The sequence below is a fragment of the Camelina sativa genome, chromosome 13, assembly GCF_000633955.1.
Source record: "Camelina sativa cultivar DH55 chromosome 13, Cs, whole genome shotgun sequence".
Classification (NCBI taxonomy): domain Eukaryota; kingdom Viridiplantae; phylum Streptophyta; class Magnoliopsida; order Brassicales; family Brassicaceae; genus Camelina; species Camelina sativa.
The window spans coordinates 15958150-15977009 of NC_025697.1; the positions used below are offsets into that span (position 1 = coordinate 15958150).

Below are 18860 nucleotides of genomic sequence, written 5' to 3' on the forward strand. Positions count from 1 at the left end.
ATTTCTATGCTCTTTTTTATAGTGGTTGTTTGGAAAGCAAGATCAAGCAATCATAGACTTTGTCTATGGTTTCTCCATCTTTTAAAACATATATGTTGTATTATTTTCTATATTTTGTCTTGTAGTTTAGTAATTTGAAATAAACCTTTATATGTAACCTAATACATATTTTTTTGTTTCAGTTGAATTCATGGATGATCATTGATCATAATTGTGGATCTACAAAACTGAATATAATGAAATTCAGGTATTAATTTTTGCTAATCTGAATCCTTAATTTTTTTAAAAATATTGTTGCTATTGTTTTTTTGTAAAGATTATAGTTGCAGAAAAAATATCCCTATTCATAACAAATTTATTGCAATTTTTTAAAAAATTGGATTTCTTTCTGTTTACAAATAGATTTAAATTATAAATCTATTTATATGTAACCTATTACATAATTTTTTTGTTTCAGTTGAATTCATAGATGATCATTGATCATAATTGCGGATCTACAAAAATGAATATAATGAAATTCCTGTATTAATGTTTGCTAACCCGAATCCTTATTTTTTTTAAATAATATTGCTGCTAATATTTTTTGAAATGATTATTTTTGTAGAAAAACTATGGTGGATTCTATTCATAAAAAATTATAGTAATTTTCTAAAAGTTTTGATTTCTTTCTATTTACAAATAGATTTAATTATTTCATGGTCTCAGAACGAATCCGTCTTGTAAAGGAAAATTTATGGCAATAAAAACGGACATGAGCAAGGCTTATGATAGGGTAGAGTGGGGTTTTGTGGAGGCTTTACTGAGAAAAAAGGGTTTTGCGGAAAAATGGATCACCTGGATTGTGTTCTGTGTTTCTTCGGTTGAGTACAAGGTTCTCCTTAATGGTCAACCTAATGGTTTGATAATCCTGGAGAGAGGGTTATGGCAGGGTGATCTTTTGTCTCCCTATTTGTTTATTCTCTGTACGAAAGTGTTAATCGCTAATCTTCGCAAAGCCGAGATGGATAAGCAGATCACAGGGATTAAGGTGGCTAATAAATGTCCGTCGATTACGCATTTGTTGTTTGCGGATGACAGTCTTTTTTTCTGCAAAGTCGATAAGGATCAATGTGGGGTTATCTTGGATATTTTAAAGAATTATGAGGCTGTCTCGGGACAACAAATTAATTTTGAGAAGTCATCACTTCAATTTGGGCACAAGGTTGATGAAGTGGCCAAAAGGGAGATGCAAGGGGTGCTTGGGATATCGAATCTAGGCGGGATGGGCTCTTATTTAGGGATACCGGAGAGTTTAGGAGGGTCTAAAACGAAAGTTTTATCCTTTGTTCGAGATAGATTTCAGAGTCGAACCAATGGATGGACGGCGAAACAGCTGTCAAAAGGGGGCAAAGAGGTTATGATAAAGTCTGTTGCCACTGCGGTACCAACCTTTTTCATGTCGTGCTTTCGGCTGCCAAAAACCGTCACGTCCAAACTTACTAGTGTTGTGGCAAATTTTTGGTGGAGTTCGGGTCAGTCTGGGGGTTTGCATTGGTTAGCTTGGGAGAAGTTATGTGGTAGTAAGCAGTTAGATGGGCTGGGGTTTAGGAATGTCGATGACTTTAACTCAGCTCTGGTTGCGAAACAGTTATGGCGGCTGATTGAGGCCCCTGATTCTCTATTTGCTTGGGTTTTCAAGGGAAGGTATTATAGAAATTCGAATCCTATGGAACCGATACGATGTTACTCTCCATCTTATGGATGGCGGATGAAACATGTTCTTTTGGTGGTATGGTGATGAATGATGATGGAGATGGATGCAAGGTGTTTCAATTACCCTTATGTAGTTGTAGCATAAAGGATGTCAAACCAAAATGAGTGTGATGCAAGCAATCATGATGTGAATACTTATCTAAGTCAAGCCAAATATAAAGGATGTTTGTCACTAACAACCTAATGATGATTATGAAATGCAGAATGTAAAAACTACTAAGATAAACTAATGCAAGACAGGAAAGGAAACAGGTAAATGCAGAACATAAACAAGAACTCTGGATGAGCTCGAGCAGGCACTCGATCAGATGCACGATCGAGTGGATGGTCGAGTTGACGAACGAATGTCAGAAACAGAGCAAATATTATTGAAACAAAGCAATAGTAAACCAACTACAGTACTTGAACTAGGAAATCAATAAACAAAGAAAGGTCCTAAGGATGGATTCATGGGCTGGGCTTAAACTATGGTTATCTAGATTGACCAACAAACCTCAATCAATGAGCTAATCCGTAGACAATGATCTTCCAAGACATGTTAATCCATTCTCATGGCAATAACAATCAAGCTCAGATACTTCTTAGACCCAGCTCTCACTGGCTATTACATACAAAAGCAGGCATTAAAACCCAGATCATTATTGTCAAAAATCATACAAAGTATCTAATCTCTTAGCATGCTTAATGATAATCTCTAGCCTTAGCCTTATCCAGCAGCTTAAACATTGGTATGATGTTAAGAAGCCTAAGATCTATCCTCACCCTCTCAGTATAAAGATAGCATAGAGCTTATCTAAGCGAGAAGAGATATGCAACATACAAGCTTGATCAATCTAAACACCCATAACCTTCACCCAGCCTAATCCATCCTTAAGATCCTAAACCACTACTCACAATCACAAAACATGATGAACAAAGTGATAATCCCAGAAATCAATGAAAGTTGCATGACTAGATAGAGGAGTAAGAGATCTATAATATTGAAGAAGAAATCAAACCCAAAATCTTTGTACTTAGAAAGTTGTGGAACCAACAAGTATCAAGGATTTCTTAGTTTTTCTCAAAAGTGGCTAGAGTATCTAAGCAAGGAAATGCAAAAAGTAAAACAATTCCCAAAAGGGTAAATACTAGGTCTAGATTGTTCTACTCTAAAAAGTCTCTCTCCTCTTTTGGTGGCTGCAGGGTACAAGGCTTATATAGAAAAAGGAAGGGAAGCCCTAAAAATGCTAAAAGACAAAATAGGAGGGCGGCTCGATCAACTCGACCAGGTGCTCGGTCGAGTGCTGGTCGAGTGGCCATCTTCTTCTGCTTCTTCTATCCGGTCGAGTCCTTCTCTGCACACGGTCGAGTGTCTGGTCGAGTGGGAGGTCGAGTGGACTTCAGGACCTTGATTCTTCAGCTCTAAATCCTTTGTTTCCCTCACTTGATAGCTTTAATCTTCTTCAGTATTCCTTCCATGCTCCTTAGGATCCAAAATCACCTGTTTATGCAAGAAACTATGCAAATGCAGTGCAAACCTGCTCTAATGCATAAACAGTTCTAAAGCTATACATTAATGGACAAATGTGATATGAAATCATGGGAAATATGTGAATATGCTAAGGGAAAGCAAGGTAAAATATATGAACATCAGCGGAGTATCGTCTTAGCTAGATCTTTGGTAAATAAAGTACTGATTATACGCGTTGGCTCCGGAGAGTCCATTTCTATATGGACTGATCCATGGATACCAGCTCAATCCCCAAGATCAGCTTTGAGTAAAGGGCCTTTTAAGGACCATTCTTTAAAAATCTCTCACTTAATAGATCGCCAAACAAATTCATGGCGTCTGGATGTGCTCCATGAGCATTTTGATGCGGAAGATGTTGCCTTGATAGGGGATTTGCTGTTGGGTAGTTCTCAGTTGGAGGATACACTAGGCTGGCATTTTACAAAATCTAGGAAGTATACAGTAAAATCAGGATATGATACGGAACGTGCTGCGAAAATAAGGGCTTCTCAGGTTCCTCGTTATGGGCCAGATATTATTCCCCTCCTGGCGGGGGTTTGGCGGGTGCCATGTCCACCAAAGATTAAGCACTTCATGTGGCAGGTTTTGTCAGGGTGCATCTCGGTCTCGGTAAATTTGCGACGACGAGGAATTTCCTGTGATTCGGTTTGTGCACGATGTGGGGCTGATGAGGAAACAGTCAATCATGCCATTTTCCGGTGTACACCGGCTCGGCAGGCATGGGCCTTAGCTCATGTGCCTATCGGATTGGTTTCCTTTCCAACGGATTCTGTGTATGCCAATGTGGATCATTTTCTGGGTTCCTCCAATCCGGGTGCTCAGGCTGTTGCTTTTCCTTGGCTCATGTGGTATATATGGAAAGCAAGAAATGCTCAAGTTTTTGAGAATCATATGGAGAAGCCGGAGGAGGTTGTAAAGTTAGCGGTCGGTGAGGCGTCTTCATGGTTGCAAGCACAAGCTGAGGATGAGTTTGAGGGATCCTTCCCACTACCCAACGCTTCTAGTCCTCGAGTAAGGGGGTCTACAAGCCACCTTCCTACTTTTTTCCAGGTTATCGGTGTTTAGTAGATGGATCGCGGAAAGCAGGTGATGCTTTCGCGGGTGCAGGATGGGTGTGTTCATCTCCTAATGAAACGTTGATGTCCAGGGGAGCTGCCAATTTCCGTCAAAGTCTTTCCCCACTACATGCTGAAGTCGAAGCTTTTGTTTGGGCTATGTGTTGCATGATTGGACATGACTATAGGGATGTGGCGTTTTATTTAGATTGCTCAGACTTGGTGAAGATGGTGTCTTCGCCTCAAGACTGGTCGGTATTCAAGACTTATCTCGAGGATATCAAGATAGACAGGGAGGTAGTTTTCTTCTTTCTCTTTATCATTAGTTTCAAGAAGTGCAAATGTAAGTGCAGATTCTTTGGCACGCCAAGTGCGTACATCTCCGCATCCTGTTTTGTTTGTAAACAATTTTTCTTCCAATTGGTTAATATAAGCTGATCATTTTGTTGTTAAAAAAAAATAGATTTAATTATAACATATTTAAATAAATATTTGTGACTAATATGTCTTCTTCCTCTTGAATTGATAATTCTAGTTTTGTTTTGGAAAATAATATAATCTTTATGTTTAATATATTATTTACCCGTCTTGATTCATTTTGTCCCATCCGTACGTTCATATTCTTGCTTTTATTAGCTTTGAGATCGATCGCTTTTGCTTTTTCATCGTGTTTTTTTACAAAGACTTCTTCGATTGGTTGTTTTGCTGATTTGTGTGGATCTGTTTGATTTTTTGTTTACAGATCATTAACGATCGTGAGGCTGTACCATCACTGTGAATGAGGCTCAGTCAAGAGGAAGCGGCAGCGGTGGAGGAGGCCGTGGTGGTTACTGTAGCGGCGGTGGTTACGAGAGACATAGCGGTGGTTACGTATATGGTGGAGGAAGCGGCGGTGGTCAATGTGGAGGCGACACTCACACCCTTGATCGGCTCTAAATTTTCTTTTATAGCCAATTTCCTTCAAAACGTTTTATATTGCTCTATTTTGTTTCGTCTGTCCCAAAAATCTTAGAAAACCTGTAAAGACTCACAAAGAACCTAAAACACATCAAAAGACTCTATAAACTCTTATATCATGGTTAAAAACCACAAAACCATAATATATCAACTTCCCCAGATTTAGCATTTGTTTGCCCTTAAGCAAAATAGAAGCTCATCTTGTGAAAGAGGTTTGAAAACACGGAACTCACTTAACTGCAGATAATTCTCATTTGCATTCTTCATTTACCTAACTCAAAAACTTACTTCTATACTTAACCATGAGAAGCATCCACAATCCTTACTCAAATCCCAAAATTCTTTGGAACCATTGTTATCTCATTACATAAGTTTAAACACATAAAGGCGAGTTCTTACCATGGGAATATCAATCAGTGGCATATGGACTCTTTTCTTGCCAAGGCATTCTTCATACATCTCTTTCCTCTCTCTTTTCTCACTTCCAAGGAGTTTAATTTCCGTAGTTTTCTTGGGTATCATTTCTTTTTTTATCAACCCCTTGCTCTACTTTTTTTTTTTTGAATAAGGTTTCCATGAGATTCGAAGTATGCACGAGTTTACATGACATCCCTCAGCTCACTTATATCCTTATTAATTTACTTTTCTTTTTCTTCTCTTTTTTTTTTAAAGTACTGAAGGGAAGAGAGAAGGGAGACATACTTTGAAGAAGAGCAGTGTCTTATATGGCTCGAAGAAGAAGTCTAGTCCACTGTATTCCAACTCCCAAGGTAAGAGATTAAGTTCAATTAAAATTTTATAAAAGTTGATATAACGTTAGTTTAACCAAATATCCATTGAATAAGGGCTTTCAAAATTGTTGATACAGCTCACAGCTTTTCCAAACTTCAGTTCTAAGATCAAGCTTAATCAAATAATTATTAAAGTGTTAGCCAAACAAGAGAAACCATTAGTCATGATCATAATTCCCAAGGACAAAAATAAAAATTTGACTCAATAAAACAAAAAATTTATGGTTTTGACTGACACAACTGAAACTTAGAAACAAAAACGTAGTTAGTAAATACCTCTCCCAGACCTAAACAACATTGTCCCATTGTTATCAAGCAAGAGATTGGCGAAGAAAAAATAAAAAAATATTGAAATAGTATGGAAATAGAGAAAAAACAGATTACCACCTTCTATGATGATCAGTGTCAAGCGATACCAGTGATAGTGTCGATCAACACCCTCTGCATCTACAGACATGAAGCTCAAAAAATCCGAGTGTTGGCTGCAAATAATTGTGTTCTATATCGATTTTCGGATGTTAGCACTGCTAAAAAACATTCAAACACAGATTAAACACAACAAACACTTGTTTTTAGTCATTAGCTTTGACTGTGGTGAAGCTCAAGTGTCGGGTGGATCAGAATATGGCAATGTATGCCTCCAAGAGAATGGTCTCTTTATCCAAGGTGGTGTATAAGCTTTAGATGCATGAGGTCTGCCAAGGATGCTAGTAACAGGACCAGGGTCGGGCTTAAGTATGGGCGGGCTTGTTTTATGTCCTGCAAAATTATTAATATAAGAAACAAGTGCTCAACGATAATCGCGCGGCTTGGTTAACTGCAAAACAGTTTTTGTTCCATTAAAATTCTTATTGATGATAGGAAAAGATTTAGTTGAAGAAGGCGCGTACCTTTGCTTTACCTGCGGAGTATGGAGTGTGAGATTGTGAGTTTTCGGCTTCACAATCGTCCCCGGATTTGCAGCTAAGGAATCAACCTGAGAACCTTCGGTTTTGGTCAAGTCTGAACTGACTCGATGGGTGGTGTCGATCAACACTAATGTTGTGTCGATCGACACTGAGTCTGATGCTCTTCTTTCTTTGACGTTTCCGCAATTAATCTCAGCAAACTTCTCAACAGTTTTCAACTCTTTAATATACCCAGTAGTATTGTGTTCATGAAGCGCTATGATCAGATCATCATCAGAAACAAACTCCACAGAAAATGTTTGACCATCAATAGTAGGTTCTGTCATTAGCTTGTCCATCTCAAAGTTCATAACCAAATATTCCACATTCAGGGCTATGTATCCCCTCTTAACATCAATGATGGCACCAGCTGTAGCCAAAAATGAGCATCCTAAGATGAGAGGATCACTAGGCTCTTTGTCATACTCCATCACCACAAAGTCAATGGGAATCATGAAGTTTCCAACCTTAATTGGAATATCCTCTTAAACACCTTCAAGAATTCTTCGTGATCGATCAGCTAAGATGAGAGATATCTTAGTCGGTTTGAAATATGTCATCTCAAGACTTACAACAACAGAATGTGGCATCAAGTTGATACTAGAACCAAGATCGCAAAGAGAGTGAGGAAACCGTTCTGCTGAGATAGTGCAATCAAGTACGAAACTTCCAGGATCTGGTAGCTTCTATGCAATCCTACTTTGAATTACTGCACTTACTTTCTTAGAGACAACCACTTCCTGCGTCCTCTCTTTCTTTTTCTGTGGGGGCTGGTTCAATAGAATCGCGCTGACATCCTTGGTAAGTAGTGCTCCTTCCTCAGGACTCAACCATTTGATACCATTCTCTTAACATAGCGCTTAATCCCAGGAGAAGTTTGACCGCATCAACCAAAGGCATCTCTATCATCACCTTATCCATCATAGCTTTGCATCTAGCTTCTTCAATCTCCTGCTTGGACCTTCTTTACCTAGGAAAAGGGACCTTAGGCTTATAAGCTCGTTCTGAATCAGATGGTGGAACCTGAAGAGTAACTGAAGCTGTTCATGGGGGTGTCGATCGTGCAGGTGTTGAGCTCGCTCGATTCTCTTCTATGTCAAACTATTTTGTTGGTAAACTCTAGTTGTGTCGACCAACACTCTCCCCAATGGTGTCAAACGACACTAGCTTTACAATCCTAACTCCATCTTCATCGTCGTCTCTCACCAATATCGCATTGCAAGCATGCTTGGGATTTGACTCACTTCTTCTTGGAAGAAATCCTTCTTGCCGTCTCACAGAGACACATACCCAGCAGTCTGCACAACCTGATTCTCCAGCTTCTTGACGTGAATGTTCAACGCATCAAATTTTCCGGTCAGCTCAGTTTGGACAGAATCAATCTTCCCATTGAAATCTACTGTTAACTTCTATTGACCTTTCAATATCTTTCCAAGAATTGATTCCATCTTGCTCTCTGAATCGGGTGGAGGGAGGGGTTGGTAAGAAGAAGAACCATAGTTCCTAGTGAAGTTGTTGTTCGGATTTCCTTTGAAGGAGTTCTTCGGACCAAATCTCTGATTTTGATACCCATTGATGTAGTTCACATCCTCTTCATTCTCTGGCTCTGGATCACAAGTCTCAACCTCAGCAGTAAAACGGACTGACTTCTTACCCACAAGAAGACTGTGCACTGTATCTAGCTTAGCATTCACCTTAGCCAGCTGATTTGAATCATAGCTTCCATGCAACCTTTTCCTCTCATAATCTACACGCTTAGTGCTATTGTTGGAAGCTAGATTCTCAATCAAATTCTCAGCCTCATCTGGAAACCTTTTTTAAAATTCCCATGGCTAGCAGCATGAAAAGCTAATTGATACTCCCAATCAAATCCTCTGAAGAAAATACTCAGTAATTGTACCCTTGAGAAGCCATGATGCAGACAATCTCTCTAATAAGCCTTGAATCTAACCCAAGCTGCCTTGAAAACTTCATCTGGTATTTGCTTAAACGTGTCTAGCTTGACTCTCAGCTCATCCAGACATTGCATCATCATAAAAATAGTTGAGAAAAGCCACCTTGATTTCTTTCCAAGTTGTCAAAGATCTGGGATTCAACTGCTTTAACCATTGAGATGCTTCTCCTACAAGTGAGTATGAGAATAGTTTGCAGTATATATAGTCTTCAATAACCCCATTAGCCTTGATACTAGTGACAAGATCCTCAAAGTTCTCAATATGGTCCAGAGGCTTCTCATGTGGTAGGTTTGAGAAAGGTCTATGCCCAACTAATTGGAAGTACGCAGGCTTCAGCTCATAATCATTCCTTGGAAATGGAGGAGGAACAATGGTAGAACAGTTTTTATAAACCAGATAAGCTCGGTTGTTGTCTGCAATAGTCTTGATCAACTCGAACTTGTTGCGGATTGTTAGCATGGTTGGCAGCTCCATGTTCACCTGCGAGGACTAGATGTCAAGTGACACCCTGTTGGTGTCGATCGACACCATCAACGTTTTCATCAGCAACCACTATTTCAGCGATCACATTGCCTTCTGTATCGATCTTTTGGCCCTGCACATTGCGAAAGTGGCATGTTGATCACTCAAATCACCAGCCTCATTTGTTCTCAGAATGAATGTCTTGAGCATCTTCGAAGATTTAGCTGTTTTTCAGGTATCATGTTCTAACTTTCCTAACTCTTGGTTTGTAAGCTTCATTGTTGGACCAGTCTTATTGTTACGAGTGTTAGGCTTAGGAGGCATAAACCTGAAACAAAAAAAGAGAAGAGAAACAAAACGCGTGTCAGTAGTAAATATTAAAGAAAAATTTAGACGAAATTAAAAACTCAAATCTAGTGGTAGATAAAAAGATTCTCCGGCAACGGCGCCAAAATTTGATAAGCTCAAATTGTAATACCCTAGAGGTACTAACAGCTTTGCAGTTGTAGTACTTGGGGGTTGAATCCACAAAGACTCAAGATCACACAATAAATTATAGAGTTTTTATTATTAGGCTAAACAAGTTTATTTGAATTTAAAATAGCAATGCAAAATATTAAATAAAAGATGTGTAAATTCAAGGAATTAAAACGCTTAGGTCTAGAGAAATTATCAGGAAATCATAGAATATTAAATCAATCAATTAAAAACTGTTCTTGAACTATAAAATTGTAAAATAAATCAGTTCTCACTAAAAATATTAATTAAGTTTAAAAACCGAAAAATCTCTTTGTAAAATACAAGTTGAAAACCAATTTTGAAAACAAGTTTAGTTTGTTCACAAAATTAGTGTTAAATCAAATCTCTCTGCAAAAGGTAATCTTGCTCATCAAAGATTTTACCAGGAAAATCAATTATATTTTCATACCAATTTATTTTCCTAGGTTATTAGTTCTTGGTTATCAATCAAGAATTAATATGAAGAACAACCAATGATGAAGAACAAGAAGATAATGAATCCTAATTAATAATCGATTCAATAAACTGTAAAATCCCTAATGAGAAACCCTAAACCTAACAAGCATATCTACTCATACATGATTAGTGAAACAAAAACCATGAAATAAAATAAATAGCATTAAGAAATTAAAAGAAGAAGTAAAGGAGTTCTGAATCATCTTTGAAAATTATGAATCTTCTCTGAATGAGTCTTGATTCTTCTCTACAAAAGCTCTCTAAAAATCTCTCTCTCAAAAGTTGGAGACGCTTGCACCCTTGATTGGCTCTAAATTCTCCTTTTTAGCCAATTTGCTCTGACGTGACACCATCTCCGACCATGTTCTTCGACGCCGGCGGAGCTTGTTTTTGCCGGCGTCTGGAAAACTCATCTTTCCTCCGCTGTCTTAGAACACTTTCTCTTGTTTGGTTCTTCTACTCTCTACCTTTTATGTCTTTTAAGCCTTCCCTCATGTTGTCTTCTTTCCATGGAGATTTTAAGTTCTGCAACAGAGACTGGAGATGGCTTCCCGAGAGTCCCTCTCTAACCAAACCTCTACTCGCAGTCTTGTCTTCGAAGTCAACAACTGAGGAGACCCTTGTTTCCAACTGTTCCTCAATCTTCCATCTTGAGATATGGCTCATTCTCCCTCACAGTTCTGATTTTCTCTCATATAATCTTCAAAGAACACTTGGAAAAACTTATGTCGCAGCCACACCCTCCATCTCGAAACCCTCAAATAGCTTGTGTGCCTCCCCTCTGCTCAGCCGGATGACGCCTGTTTCAACGTCGGTCTTTCGTCGTATCCATACATTTGCGGCTCCCTTACCACCAAGTGTGTCTATGGTTTTGTGTGATGGGCCTCCCATCTTACCTAGGCCCAATAAGCCTATCCTGGCCCACTTCCAAAGTTTGTAATAGAGATCCATTAACCACTTGGTCCAGGTCTGTTTCTAATTTAATGTCACACCCATTAATTTTGATGCTTTGATTTTATGGCTCGAATGGTCGAAGACTCCACTCTTGCCTTAAATCAACATCTTGGCAATGGCTCTGTGATGATCGTTTACAAAACCTGCTGCCAATTTCCCCTACGGCTACACTCGATGGATACATAAGCTTGAAGAGTTTCGGTCCCATGCAGTCAACTTCAATTCGTCGGTGGTGTGATTTTTGTCACCAGTTTGTTTTGTCTAATCTCTTTACACCGATGTATGCTTCTACTGCTTCCAAACTCAAGCTTCTCACAATCCCCAAGTCTCGACCCATTAACAGAAGCTACTGCCCAAATCTAAGAAACTTATGGTTTAGGTCTTGGCTTTGTATCTCTGAAACCTTGGCACCATATTATCCTCTGGTCAAGCTCTGTAAAGACTTACTCTCACTGAACTACTTTCGACGTTGTGACTTTGGACATCGATTTTCTCTACCCAGATCCGATCCTTATAACCCTCTATTGGGATATGGAGAACCGAAGATCGACCGAGATCGACGGTCGAGATGATAAACCCGAAAATAGAAATCATGAAGATATCAAATAAATGTTAATATTGGTTTAGGAAGTTTAGTATATTCACGAATGTATAAATATATATAGTTTACATTTATCCTTATCTTAGTTTAGGAAACTCATCTCTATATAAGAGAATGTATTTTGTACAATTACAATCATGAGAGTCTAATACAATTCTTCCTCTAACACATTATGTGTCTTTACTCTCATCAAATCTATCACCCTCTATCAATCTCAACCCTAATACCTATTAACTCTGGATTAGATGGTCTTGATTACTATGCTAGAAGAGCCTTGGTTCCCCTTGGTTGGGTTGATATGTTCTTGGGTCGGTTTAGGCTAAAACTGTTGAAAAGCAACAGCATTATGGCCACACCTCCACGGAGTGTTGGCTACCGTTGCTTTAACCAGCCACCTTTGTCCCCCCGGAAATACAAGTCCATCTATGTGAAAATAATTTACTTCAGGGATACAACTGTCCTATTGACAAGAGTAATGCTAAGTTCTTAGAAGGCTGAGACTGTTTGCTTTGTCTCTAGTCAAGGTGGGTGTCGAAGCTTCTTAAGCTCTGATTTATCTGTACTGGTCGGGTTTTGGATTGTCCTATCTAGGTCTGTGAATGATAATGTGATATCAAACTCAACTTCTCTAGTTCCGATCATATCTGCTTGGTCAAGTCGAGGAGTCCTCAGTAGCAGTATATTATGTTCTTCAGAATGGTCTGAGCTATATCCTTTTCAAGGCCAGTCGATTAGCAGGTTTGGCTCCCAACTCTTGCGATCCCCGGTTGAAGCTCCTACTAGAGACATGAGGTTCGGCCTTAAAATGCTGAAGGACCTAGCTCCAACTACTCTACCTCTCATGTTGGCGAGACATTCGTCTAGTGTTACCCCTGTAGAACACTCTTTTCAAAGCTCGATTGCGTCAGTTGCTAGAGCCAATTATGATCACTTGTTGGTCAAGGATTTCGCGAAGCCTGTCTTCATGGTCGAATCCACTTTGGTCCCAATAGATCCTTCAAACATTGTAAAAGTTTCAAGAGTTGAGAATCTCTTTGAAGAACTCATGAAACCTTTATTCTCTCTTTCCTTTGATTATCTTGTTGTATGTTGTAAGAACCCACCTCTTTGTGAGGTTTTGAGTTGACTGAAGACAAAAAAATATATATATATAATAAAATAGTTTTTTCTTTCTAAAATTGTATTTAAAATTTTTATTTTTTATTTTTATCTTTCATTGTTACATATACTTTACTTATCAATATCTATGTAAATCACAGCATTTTTGAAGTATACTAGGATTTAACCCATGGTACACCACGGGACAATTATTTAATTTTATTTATAATGATATTTGATTTTAGCGGTATTTAATTTAGTAATAAAATTATATATTTTTATTTTTTTATATTTTTTATATTGAGTGATACAATTATTCTTAAAGTATTATACTTTTATCAGGATTGAAAACACTAAAATTATGAATTATAACTGTTTTTATAATGTATAATTAATCAGAAAATTAACTGTTTTATTTATTTAAAATAATACTATTATTGTTTTGTTTGATATATAATTATTTAATTTAACTGATTGTTTATTTTTTCAGTGTATACAGTTTAATGATTGATTTTCATTTTTTTTATTTTGGAACACATATATAGAAAAGAAATTTGCTATTAATAAGGAATTTAAGTAGAATTAATTAGTTTCTATCAAAAAATTGATTTTGTCAATTTACTATATTTTACTTATTGCTTTTAGTGCAATTTTGTAGGGACTAAAATTTTAAATAAGCAAAATTAAAAGGGTATAACCCAAAATGTACTTCAAAAATGTATATATAGATTGGATTTTCAGTTTAGGAAATTTAGTAATGTTAATATAATTATTGAGATTGTAAACTTTTGTTATAGAAAATCTGTGGTATATCATTTAAATTTGAGAGATTCTAGCATCCATAAAAATATTTTTTGAGATTTAATGAGTTAAAACTTTAATGGGTAGAGTTGTTTTGNTATTTGATTTTAGCGGTATTTAATTTAGTAATAAAATTATATATTTTTATTTTTTTATATTTTTTATATTGAGTGATACAATTATTCTTAAAGTATTATACTTTTATCAGGATTGAAAACACTAAAATTATGAATTATAACTGTTTTTATAATGTATAATTAATCAGAAAATTAACTGTTTTATTTATTTAAAATAATACTATTATTGTTTTGTTTGATATATAATTATTTAATTTAACTGATTGTTTATTTTTTCAGTGTATACAGTTTAATGATTGATTTTCATTTTTTTTATTTTGGAACACATATATAGAAAAGAAATTTGCTATTAATAAGGAATTTAAGTAGAATTAATTAGTTTCTATCAAAAAATTGATTTTGTCAATTTACTATATTTTACTTATTGCTTTTAGTGCAATTTTGTAGGGACTAAAATTTTAAATAAGCAAAATTAAAAGGGTATAACCCAAAATGTACTTCAAAAATGTATATATAGATTGGATTTTCAGTTTAGGAAATTTAGTAATGTTAATATAATTATTGAGATTGTAAACTTTTGTTATAGAAAATCTGTGGTATATCATTTAAATTTGAGAGATTCTAGCATCCATAAAAATATTTTTTGAGATTTAATGAGTTAAAACTTTAATGGGTAGAGTTGTTTTGGGAAAAATCGGAATGTATAGATGTTGTTAAGATTTTATGGCAATAAATGTAACAAATGTTGGTCAATTTAAGAAAGTTTAGTATTTGAGTTTGTCTTTAATTTTATTTATGGAATTTATTTAAGGGTTAATGTTGTAAAATAAAAAATTATATAATTAAAACCTAAAGTGCATAAACGAACGATAATGTAAACTGTGAAGTGAGAAGGAAAAGAAAATAACATTAATTATCTATGTCTACTTTATGTTTGATTTTTTACACTTTGATCTTAAAACTACTTGATTCCCGGGTCTAAACTAGTAAACCTATAACTTGACAAACAAAAAATAATAATAATAACTTATAACAATTTTATTAGCCTAAATGGTCTGATAAGCTACCAAATCATTGACACAAACCAGGCCTAAGCCCATTAACGTACAAAACTACAGAATTTGTGAGATTTTCTCACAGTTTATGCTGACTTCTGAGAGAGAGAGAGAGAGAGAGCGATGAGAGGAGTCGGAGGTCCGTTGCTATCAATCGGAGATCTTCTCGCCGATCTCGTTGAAGAAACTTCCTACTCATCGGAAAACGTTACAACTCCTGAAATTTCTTCAAAACCGGACTCTGATGAGGCCATCTCTGGACCATTGGATCTATCCCGACTCTTTCAGGTCCCTCTTCTGGCCCCATTGATTCAATCGCTTTTTTTTAATCGGTCCTGTTCCATGATTCTCTATCATTGTTCATTCATCACAGTGAATTGCGCCTTAAATTGTATATAGTTTCATTGTTTGTTCAAATTTTATGCATCATCCTGTTTGAGTCTGAATCAAGGTGGTTTTGATATCTGTGTGTCTGTATCGGATCTCTCATTAGAGGAATGTTGAAATATTCTTTTGGAACAGCTCCACTGTTAAATAATCCTCAATCCCCATATCATACACTGAGTTGGTTTTGTTGTTCTTGTTAATATTGTTTATGCGATTAGCATAGTATTTGGATGTAAATATTTACGCAATTATTACAAAAACAGTTGTTTTGTTTCAGGAGAACTATGATAAACTAAATGATGCGTTTGCTGGTTCTGATCACTCATGGACCTCCCTAACATTGGAGGTAATTTGAAATCTTTTCGATTTGACTACGATCTCTTGTTAATCTTTTTTATCAGGCAGATCTTTCCATGCTATAGAGTTTATATATACTCTGTGAAATATGGTTGGTATGTTAAAAGGGTTTGATATAATATGAGTGGCTGATAAATNTTTTTTTTTTTTTTTTTTTTTTTTTTTTTTTTTTTTTTTTATTGTCTGTTCCTTTCTCTGTGGAAGTCTTTTGTCTTTCACATTGTTTAGATATGTACCATGGTTTGTCAGGAGACATACACTTAAACTCATCTTTTTTACTTCTTCCCCCATCAATTTCGGCTTAAGATTATATGTATAAGTGGCTCCGTAGATATGTTTTTTCTTAGAACAGACATATGCAAATGAAATGTTTCCATAGCCTGTCAAGAAACATTTATCGTTTACTTGCTTCCCCCTTCATTTTCAGCTTTGCACTGCCCTAGAAACCGCAAACAAGTTGGTCCATGCCACCACCTCGAATGCTAGATTGTTGTCAGAGAAGGTGGAAGAACTCGAGAAAATTGTTAAACGAGGAGACTCTGCAGTGGCAGCTGCCAGAACGGTTCACGCCACAGTTAACCAGAAAGGATTAGTGGATTACCCTCTGCGTGACAATTAGGACATATAACCATTAACCAATATCAGTTTAATACTCTACCAAGGTACAAACCAACCTTTTGGGTTCTATTATTAAATCTTTGCAAATGGGATCCACAACTTTGTTATTTCAGTCTAGATGTATATGACGATATAAATATATAATCTTCTGAATTTTTATGGAAGAGAAAGCATGTATTTAATTGGATTATTGGAGAATGTAGGATTTGGTTCTCTTAAAATATGATATGGTCTGATCGTATATTTCTGTGAAATTACACTGAAGGTATAATTGTGAGTGTGACCACATGATTTTAGCTGGAAAACAACTTGTAAACTACTAAAATTGCGTCACTGCTTCTGTCACTTTTTTTCCAAACCAAAACCTGTTATAGAGGTGAGGGAGATAAGGTTCTGCTGTTTTCTTAGTCTTCAATTGTGTTAAGAGACTAATCAAAGTGTTCTGAAGATTGTTAGAACGATTCGGAGTTTATTATTAATTCGTTTTTGATGTGATACCTCTTGATTGATTTGATTAGATGTGAACCAAATCTCAATAATGTCTTGGCTTTTCTGTTTGGCGCTTAGGTTCTCTACTCAGCAAAGCTGGCTATATGCATTTTCATATAATATATATAGTCCGTGCACTTCTATTTTATTTTAAATTGTCACTAGTTAGGTTAGACTGGACGCCGATTTTATAATATAAAAAAACTGATCAGTATGATTGGACTAACAATTCTCACTTGTTTTGTTTAATTTCCCAATTGATCATAGTGGTGCATATAACCATGGATTAATATAGTTGGCACTAACAATACTCTCTTGTTTTTTTTTTGTTTTTTTCCTGATCACAGTGGTCCTGCTACTTGTTACAAGGACCACAGGTTGTTCGACCTCCCTGAAAGGGGACCATGTACTTTAGATTTGACTTCAAATGATTTACTTCAAAAAATATTCTCTTGGGTCGTACTACACTATCTATATAATTCTGCAGTGCTCGTTTCTTCATTTGTACCTGCATGACCATGAATTATCCTTACGAGGACTTCCTGGACCTCTTCTTCTCTACCAAAACCAACACGCCTGCCACAGCCGCAAACACCTCCTCCTGTGGTTATAGCTTGAATGATCTTGACATTGATTGGGACTGTGACTTCCGTGATGTCATTGAATCCATCATGGGTGATGAAGGAGTTATAATGGAAACTGAATCTGCTCCAATGCTTCATGGCCAAGAGGGAATTAGTAACTCTACGTCCACGGGTTTGTCCGTGACTGATGGGGTTAGTGTAGAGGAGCCTAAGCTAGATGAATCAAAGGGCTTGAGGTTGGTTCACTTACTGGTGGCTGCTGCGGAGGCATCAACTGGAGCGAGTAAGTCTCGGGAGCTAACTCGGGTTATACTTGCAAGGCTTAAGGACTTGGTTTCTCCCGGTGACCGAACGAACATGGAGAGATTAGCTGCTCACTTCACCGACGGCCTTACAAAGTTGCTTGAACGAGTCAACGTTCTGCGTCCCAACAATCATTGTAGTGATGTTTATGATCAGGCAGATGTGATCTCAGCCTTCCAAATGCTGCAGAACATGTCTCCATATGTCAACTTTGGTTACCTTACCACCACACAAGCTATTCTTGAATCTGTGAAGTATGAACGTCGAATCCATATCGTGGATTATGATATCGCTGAAGGTATTCAGTGGCCTTCATTGATGCAGGCCTTGCTGTCTAGAAACACAGGCACATCAGCCCAACATCTAAGGATCACGGCTTTGTCAAGAGCCACCAATGGTAAAAAATCTGTTGCTGCAGTTCAAGAAGCTGGGCGGCGTCTAACAGCGTTCGCCGAGTCTATTGGCCAACCGTTTTCATTCCACCATTGTAAACTGGACAACGATGCATTCAACACTTCGTCTCTGAAGCTTGTAAGAGGAGAAGCAGTGGTGATCAATTGTATGTTGCATCTCCCTCGGTTTAGCCACAAAACACCGAATTCCGTAATTTCCTTTTTATTGGAAGCCAAAACTCTAAAACCGAAACTTGTCACTCTCGTTCACGAGGAAGTTGGCCTCATGGGAAACCAATGTTTCCTATATCGTTTTATGGACTTGCTACATCAGTTCCCAGCCATATTTGACTCTCTAGAGGCAGGCATCTCAGTCCCAGCACGGGGCTTTGTGGAGCGTGTATTTATTGGTCCGTGGGTTGCTAATTGGTTGACGCGTATCACTGCTGATGATTCAGAAGTCGAAAGCTTTGCTTCGTGGCCACAGTGGTTAGAGACTAATGGGTTTGAAGCCATGGAAGTGAGCTTCGCCAACCGTTGTCAAGCAAAGCTCCTTTTGAGCTTGTTTAACGATGGGTATAGTGTGGAAGAATTGGGCCAAAACGGCCTCGTCTTCGGATGGAAATCTCGACGTCTTGTGTCGGCCTCTTTCTGGGCCTCGCACGAGTCGAATCTGTAAATCTCGACGTTTTTTTTGAATCATATAGTACAGTACATGAGACAGTGGTTTACAAAGACAT

The 18860-nt window shown here is 37.2% G+C and overlaps 2 protein-coding genes across 3 annotated transcripts; both read left to right on the plus strand.

Annotated features, from left to right (window-relative positions):
* Positions 15043-17266, plus strand: LOC104736868. Of its 2 annotated transcripts, XM_010456946.2 has the most exons (4): positions 15043-15278; positions 15655-15723; positions 16162-16396; positions 17189-17266. In XM_010456946.2, the coding sequence occupies exons 1-3, from the start codon at positions 15114-15116 to the stop codon at positions 16351-16353; spliced, it is 426 nt and encodes a 141-aa protein (XP_010455248.1). In that variant the 5' UTR covers positions 15043-15113; the 3' UTR covers positions 16354-16396; positions 17189-17266. The 2 variants fall into 2 exon arrangements, with proteins under 2 accessions (XP_010455248.1, XP_010455247.1); XM_010456945.2 differs by lacking the exon at positions 17189-17266 and having other exon boundaries at positions 16162-16595.
* Positions 17336-18850, plus strand: LOC104736867 (scarecrow-like protein 26). Its single transcript, XM_010456944.1, has one exon. It carries the CDS (start codon positions 17354-17356, stop codon positions 18797-18799), a length of 1446 nt encoding a protein of 481 aa, XP_010455246.1. The 5' UTR covers positions 17336-17353; the 3' UTR covers positions 18800-18850.

Bases quoted from the DNA above. Each gene is read 5' to 3' on its own strand.
- LOC104736868 (XM_010456946.2), top strand. From the start codon at position 15,114: ATGAGAGGAGTCGGAGGTCCGTTGCTATCAATCGGAGATCTTCTCGCC. The intron at 15,279-15,654 runs GTCCCTCTTCTG...GTTTTGTTTCAG, and splicing joins ATCTATCCCGACTCTTTCAG to GAGAACTATGATAAACTAAA. The intron at 15,724-16,161 runs GTAATTTGAAAT...CTTCATTTTCAG, and splicing joins GGACCTCCCTAACATTGGAG to CTTTGCACTGCCCTAGAAAC.
- LOC104736867 (XM_010456944.1), top strand. From the start codon at position 17,354: ATGACCATGAATTATCCTTACGAGGACTTCCTGGACCTCTTCTTCTCT.